General features: G+C 47.0%; 1 protein-coding gene and 1 non-coding gene across 2 annotated transcripts; both read right to left on the reverse strand.

Annotated features, from left to right (window-relative positions):
• Window positions 1-4: 4 nt before the first annotated feature.
• trnap-agg (transfer RNA proline (anticodon AGG)) lies at window positions 5-76 on the reverse strand. The gene has a single exon. It is a non-coding gene; the product is annotated as a tRNA-Pro (tRNA).
• Window positions 77-892: 816 nt separating this feature from the next.
• LOC120466698 (uncharacterized) lies at window positions 893-7,133 on the reverse strand. Its single transcript, XM_089127332.1, has 10 exons — window positions 6,326-7,133; window positions 6,183-6,245; window positions 6,029-6,115; window positions 4,922-5,483; window positions 4,467-4,794; window positions 3,578-4,385; window positions 3,266-3,472; window positions 2,414-2,868; window positions 1,821-2,326; window positions 893-1,744 (listed from the first exon to the last, which is right to left on the reverse strand). The coding sequence occupies exons 1-10, from the start codon at window positions 7,131-7,133 to the stop codon at window positions 1,078-1,080; spliced, it is 4,491 nt and encodes a 1,496-aa protein (XP_088983458.1). The 3' UTR covers window positions 893-1,077.
• Window positions 7,134-7,500: the final 367 nt, after the last annotated feature.

The following is a 7,500-nucleotide window of genomic DNA, read 5'->3' on the forward strand; positions in this document are numbered from 1 at the left end:
GAAGGGGCTCGTCCGGGATTTGAACCCGGGACCTCTCGCACCCTAAGCGAGAATCATACCCCTAGACCAACGAGCCAACACACAGGCCCTTTCTGCCACTGCCTGGCCGCAAATGTTTCCGTTTTCGAGGCTTAAAGAACAAAAGTTTCATTAAATGTGCAACTAAACGGTAGGCAGTGCAAAGTTGCCGGCACAGAGGAAATACGGTCTCTTTGCTTTTTGGCCACGCTGCAGCACTTGCAAAGACGAAAGGTATCGCTCCAGGCCGTTTTCTTTGAGAGAGATGGACACCTTCTCAACATGTCGTGGAGGGGAATTAGCTCAAATGGTAGAGCGCTCGCTGCGCAAAAGATGGGGTCCAATCTTTGCGCCCCGCACGCAAGCGAAAAGGACGCAGAAAACGCGAAAAAACGCAGAATTTTTTCCTGCAACAATATTCGGGCTATATTCCTGTACGTTATTGAAGAGTTTTAGTTACATGTGAAACAAGTCACCCTCCGCGGGCTGGGCTCGAACCCGTGTTCTGTGCGACTAGTGCGTGATCAACTGCGCATGCGCCTTAATTTGGTTATCTATGTGACATATCATTATATTGATTGATATTAATTGTGTATATTATTTTTTTTTTAAAAAGAGCATATTACATGTTTATGGTTTAATAAAACTAATACAAATGTTTATTCAAATATGTGTTTTGGGATTGATTGATGTGATTTATCTGATTTATTTTAGGACACTTCAAATGTTTTATACACACAAATGCATACAAATATCGAAATGTAATTTTTTTTTATTAAAATGAATAAACACAGTTTGCACATTCCAGGGCAATTAAAAGCAGCACAATGAATAAGAGTGAAATGAACAGTATTTATTTACTAAAACTACAAGATATTAATGAACAACAATAAACAACTAACAATGTAGAAATAGAATAGAACATTCTGTAATATAAATAAAACAAACAAGACATTACAGAAAGATAGAGAGAAAATGAACATAACCGTATTTACACATAGATATTTATTTACAGGTATTTACAAACTATCTTTTTTCTGTGTTGGAAGATTATTTTTATTATGGAGGTGGCTGTTCAGGTTTTTTCTGCTGGCGCTGTTCTACCAGCCACTCCTCTAAAGATTTGCCACCAGAGACACTGGGGCAAAACGTGGCACTGCCGAAGCGGCTATGGCCGAACTCCTTGGTTTTGGGCTTGCCACACTTAGAGCATTTGTTAAAAGCCACTTCACGGACATATTTCCTTTTTTGCGCTCCACTGGCCTCCTCTTCTGCCCTGCGTCGTCTGTTCCTCTGAGTGAAGCGGGAGACAGACACTGCGGCAGTGGGAGCAGGAGCCTCTCGCACGTCAGGAAACACTGGAGTTGGAGCCAGGAGAGGAGCAGCTGAAGCGCCACCTGCACCAGCTGCAAGCAGTGTGGGCGCAGTGTTCAATAAAATGAACTGGGGCAGTGGCACAGGAACTGGGGGAGGAGTAGAAGCTGCTGGGATAATTGGCCGCACAATTGTAGCACTGGCAGGTCGTCTGCCCGGCCGTAGCTTAGGAGCCTGTCCCGCTCTGTTAGGAGGAAGGACAAACTCGTGCCGGGCCCCTGATGTGGAGGGAGCCTCATCCAGCTTTTCCCGCGGAGCAGGCAGCTGTGAGCTGGCCACAGCTATGCGGTCTTCTGCAGCAAGGCCCTGGGTAAGGACAGTCACTTCCTGGGTGTTCTCCCTTCGATTAAACCTGCAATCAAAAAATGTATTCATAATAAATAACTGCTATCCCTTTCTTTCAAATGTCAATGTAAAACCATGCTTACCACTGAGTGAGAGTCCTCTGATTCAGCATAAACAGCTGAAGTGACGTGGCCTCCATCAGAGTTTGGCAGTTCAGCACCAGGTCTCGGATGTGGTGGTAATCCGCGAGCACCTTAGTCCAACGAGGAAGACGGACTCCATCCTTCTTAGTTGGGGACTTGTGCAGTGCACACAGTTTGATGCACATGCCCTCAACTAAGCGACTGGTGCTGGGCCACTGAGCCGGCCCCCCAGGATGACCAATCAGGCACCTCTTCACACTGTCCACACCTGGTGTCACTCCTGTGTTTTTCGGAGCCTTGAAGCGTCCGTGGGTCAGTTTGGGCTGGTGTCTGGGCTGATAGTGGATCTTCCTCTTGTCCCCATCAGGAAGAGCAGTCCACAGACGGATGACCTCTGTAACCTGCTGCTCGTCCAGGTAGAGTGCCTGACGGAGGGACACCAGGTACTCAGCCAAATCCTGCACCTTATCCCAGCCTGCAACGCCATCGGGTCCAAGAACAGGAGCCTGCAGGTTATTACAATAACAATACACAGCATGTTAAATGTCAGAGTGCAAAAGCAAATAGAAACTAATAATGAGAAGCTTACTTACAGGAGCCTGGTCTGCAACACTGGACCCAGTTGATGTTGCAGGAGCAGAGGCAGCACTTGGCTGGACAGAAGGCCGTGGAGGAGACTGCAGAGGAGGCTGGGCAGGGCGCAGAAGCGGAGACTGCAGAGGAGGCTGGGCAGGGCGCAGAAGCGGAGACTGCAGAGGAGGGTGGGCAGGGTGCTGCAGTCCTGTGGGTGGATGTAGTGAGGATGGTCCTGGTGCAGAGGGACAGGGGTTGAAGGTCTGGGGGCTGCTGCTGTGGACTGGGACAGGCTCAATGAGGTCATAGAGTACTGGCACTGTGAGGTCCTCAGGTTCCTCCTCAACAAAGCCTTCGTCCTGCACCACCTCATCAGTCATCTGCTCCACCAGCCGATCCTCCTCTTCTGGGTTATCCATAACAGTCAGGGATTTCCCAGACTGACTGTACAGATACTCCATACCCAGCAGCTCCCCTGCAAAAGAACACACATACAAAGCACATCACATTATACAAAGTTTATCACATTATTATAGCTGTAGTGGCTATTTGTCCATAACAAACTGAAACAAAAAAACAATCAAACTTTTCAAAGTTTGATCGTTTGTAGGCTTGATACAGTTTAACAGATCAATAAATGAAAATAATATACAAGAAGATAATAAGCATAAATGCACTCAAATTCACTTTAGCAAAAGAAAGCAAAGAAATAAGTCTAAAAAGGGTCAAATTAAGCCTAAATTAAACAAAGCACAAATAACTCCACCAATAGTTGAATTATTTGAAATACAATATAAAAAATGTACACTCAAACACTCATACCCCTGTATAATGTATAATCTTTTGTTTGAGTTAACATGAATAATTCTTACCTGTGTAAGCCCCTGGAGGCTGGTAGCGGTCATCCAGGGACACCTTCAGCACTTTGCGGCTGAGCCGGTCCATTGCCTCCCTCTCAATGCTACTGTAGATCCTCAGGTCAGTCTTTCCCCTCACTGCTTCATCCATCCGGTCCTGGTTCCAGCGCATCAGGCCTTCCAGGAGATAGGCCTGGAAATGCGCATCACTGGCACTGGTCCCTACAGGTCAAATAAAGTCAAATATATGTTACGTATGTATTCAGTATGGCAGAATAGGTTATAAAAGTTTAAAGTTTTTTGCAGGTTATAAAAGTTATAACCTACCTGGGATGAAGCGATTTAAATGGAGGTGGAAAGACTCCAAGGAGGTGGAGCCACGAGCACAGCGATAGCAGCTGAGCTCCACACCACCCTTCTTCAGTGTGTCTGTCTTCTGGTACAGAGGGAAGCCCTCTGGGTCCTGAATACAGGCGATGTGCCTCTGCTGATCTATCCAGACCTGTTGGATTCGCTCGTGGTCCAGCAATGGTACACCCAGAGTGTCCCTCCCCTTCTCACTGTCCATCTCATCAATGAGCGCCTTGATCCTCCAGGTGGTCTCCTCCACTCCTCTGGTCCGCTTCCGACAGTGCAGTGCCAACTCCTTCCTGGTGATCAGCTTATCCAGAGCCTTCTCTGAGACTGGACCAGCTCCTCTGGCCTGTAACTCCCCCTGTTTGGCCAACCGTAGAGCAGCGACATCATCAGGATCCAGCTCAAAGATGCACCTGGAAAGCCGAGCCATGAAGGTGCCGTAGAGCTGATGAGCCTCCGTGATGACACCTGCTGCAAAGCGCCGCATGAAGTGCCAAATGTCTAGGCGCACTTGGAGCTCATCCCACTCTATGAACATGGCTCTGACCTGCGACTGTCTGTGTGCATGTGGACTGCAGCAGTCTCTGTCCACATACATGATGGCGGGTGGTGCCACTCCCGCCTCCCTGTACCTCTTCATGAGACCCACCGCCATGGGCCACAATCCATGCCCCTCTGCCGCTGTGAGGACTGACACCAACACCTGGCCGTGCTCATTGCCAACATTAGTGCACCAACCAGCAGTGTTGGCAGCAGCGCCGGCCAGTTTTTTGGTGACCTAAAAACAGTAGAACAAAACAATTGTCAGAAAAATTTAAGATAATAACAATTATTATTACTCAAACTTCACTTTTTATACCTTTTTGGTGGAGTCCATCTTGAGGACAGAGCCAAAGACTGAGGTTATTTTGGCCTTGACCTCAGGTAGCCGCGAGAGGACGTCCCTGGCATACACAGACAACAGCCACTTGGGTTTGGGGATGGGTGGGAGGGGCGGGGGCGCAGAAAAGAGTGGAGGCTCAACAATGGAGGAGTCTGTGAAGGGCTCACAGACAGTGAGGTACTCCAGCGTCCGCTGTGACCACGCTGAGGTGTGCAGCTCCTGCAGCTTTTTGAAAAGCTGTGTGACACTGTTCCCCCGGGTCCTCTCCCGCATCATTATGACTACACGGTAGTCACACGAGTACCTACAGACAGTCAAATAATTATGTTCAGTGCCACATCTTATTATTTCAATGTCAGTAAAGCAACGTATTTGATTTTATACAGTACAACAAATTACAGTGCATTGCTCTAAATACGAATGTGTTCTACCTGTATGTCAGAATGGCGGGGAATTTTCTGCGGTGTCCCATGTCGAGCTGTCCCAGGATGTCTTCAGACCAGGCTGGATACTTCTTCTTGCACCCTTTGCACTCCAGATACTCTGTGGCCATGTCATACCACCCGTCTATGTCCAGGACCTTGCGCACAGTGCGATAAAGGCCAGCAGCTGTCAGCTTGTGGTTATTGCAGGCTGGCTGGACACAGACAAGTGGAATGGACCACATCTTCAGCGGCATCCAGAGGAACAGAGGGCGGCAGAAGAAAATATCAGGAGAAGTAGGGGGCTGGGTGAAGACGGTCGGGGGCTGGGGAGGGTACCACCAGAAGTTGGGATGTGGCACCAGCTCAGGCTTCCCTGTTTTTACGTTGGCCCTGAACAGAGTCTTCCTGATCCAGTCCTGCTGGAAAGATGGGAGTTGCTCTTTCCAGTGGACAGGAAGCTCTGCAGGCGACTGGGACACCTGGCCAGGGGTCCACAATGCTGGAGGAGCAGGATAGGGGGCAGGAGCGGGAGCAGGAGCAGGAGCAGGGCCTCTCGAGCCTGCAGTGGCTGGAGCGTAAAAAAACACAACAAAATTATCTTATTGTTTTAGACTTTCACTGCATGGCTTTCTCAGCTCTGCTGGACAGCTACTGCGATTACAAGGTTTACTGCAAAGCATGTATGATTAGTAGAGAGACGACATGATGATGAAAAGATGGAAGGAAGCAGTGAAAATAATCCTGTTTTTCATCCAAGCACCATTAGAAGAAATACAAGAAGAAAAAAAGATGGGATCAGTGTGAAGCGTGAAAGCGAAGCAGACCAAACACTACAACAGCCACTTATTTCAAGGGGAGTGGGGGAAGTGTGAGATGACAAGAATGAGCTTTAGTCAGTGATTATGATAAAAAAAATGAAATAAAACCTTTTACATACACCTTTAAATTCTCTTTTTTCCTTTGAGGATGTTCACTCAAAGAGTGAATGTAGATTGACACCTGAGAAGTGCCATTCCTCTGTGTTGTGAAATAAAATAATATGATATGTCATTTAAAAATACTGTTTTGTTTTATTTGTAGTTGTTTGTAAAGTATTGTTTAAGATTAATATACCTTGAGGAAGTTGTTCCTCAGCTTGCGAGGCTACAGTTGCCATCTCCAGGTCATCTTCCTCCTCAAAAAAATCCATAGCAGCAGAGTCTGTAAAATAACATAAAACACTAAGCACATGTCACCAACACACTTGTATGTGTTAAGTGATACTCACCACATGTAAAGAGCTGTCTCCGGGCTGCGGACTCAGACGCAGGAGGTACACGTGGTCCTGCAGCTGTTGAACACGTATTTTAGTCACACATATATACTGCATAATATATACTGTAATGATTTTAAAGCTAGCAAATTACTTACAGGGTTTGGCTGGAGACAAAATCTTTTGTGCCAGCAGTGAAGCAGATAAATGCTTCCCCCGCGCCAACAGGGCCTTCACATTGGTTGCCAGCAGAGGCCTGTTCTTAGTGGCAGTAGGTGGAGGAGGAACAGACACAGTGGCAGTGGGCACAGCAGCAGTGGGGACAGATGCAACGGGCACAGTGGTGCTGGGCATGTGGGCTGGAGCCTGCCTCTTCAGCACGTATGCTTTGAAAAGGGCCATGTTAGTGTTAGGCCTGGCCTTTGCCTTCTTCAGGTAGGTGATGAGAGCCTGAGCCTCCTTGCTTGGGTCCTCATACACCTCCTTCATTGACCTACCCTTAAAATCCCCAAACTCCACCATCAGACATCCAGAGTCTCCTGTCCTCTGGGCCTCCAGCAGCATGGCCTGTTTTTTCTGATACACCTCCACAGCATCGCCAACCTCCCTGATCTGCGAGGTGTATCTGAGGAACAGGTGTTTGTTGGCCGACAGCGGGTTGTCCCTCTCCTCCTCCCTCAAAATGCTGCTGACCAGATAGCAGGCATACCCCAGTGAGTTCTCCAGCAGCCACAGGAACCTCTGACCCTGGTGTTTCCCAAACTGGATCTTGCAGTGAGCCAGAACCAGGAACTGGTCTCCAGGATTCCCTCCATTCTGCCTCACAAAGGCAGTGGCCTCAGCCAGGACCTCCTCCTTACTCCTGGCCCTCCCTGCCAACACGATCTCCCTTCTATTGGCCTCCTCAGTTGGCCCCATAAGGAGTCGACCCTCAGAGGTTCTTCGTAAAACTGGGTATGCATACATTATCTGAAAGGACTCAGGCATAAACAGAACGTTACATAGCTGTCATATTCCAACTGAAAGTATTTTACTACAGTATTTGTTTTTTATGTAATTAATTATTATAATATTATAATAATTAATGATTATTATTATTATGTTCATAAGCATTATTGTTGTTTTTTATACACAACTGTGAATCACTTTGAATTGCCTTGTGTACAAATTGTAAATAGTAAGATTAACTTATTAATAAGAAAATAAATAACACTTCTTGGTACAATCTTGCTGATATCATGCCATGCTTAAATGGTTTTGTTTTATTTAGATTTTGTGGCAGAGATTACTACGAAACACAAAATATAACATAAAGGCGTATATGACAATTCAT

This window comes from Pimephales promelas, chromosome 24 (genome assembly GCF_988280905.1).
Source record: "Pimephales promelas chromosome 24, fPimPro1.hap1.1, whole genome shotgun sequence".
Taxonomy (NCBI): domain Eukaryota; kingdom Metazoa; phylum Chordata; class Actinopteri; order Cypriniformes; family Leuciscidae; genus Pimephales; species Pimephales promelas.

Excerpts from the sequence above, each read along its gene's own strand:
- LOC120466698 (XM_089127332.1), bottom strand. The coding sequence starts at position 7,133 with ATGTATGCATACCCAGTTTTACGAAGAACCTCTGAGGGTCGACTCCTT. Across the intron at positions 4,795-4,921 it reads CCCGCCATTCTGACATACAG|GTACTCGTGTGACTACCGTG; the intron begins GTAGAACACATT and ends GACTGTCTGTAG. Across the intron at positions 1,745-1,820 it reads CAGAGGACTCTCACTCAGTG|GTTTAATCGAAGGGAGAACA; the intron begins GTAAGCATGGTT and ends TTTTGATTGCAG.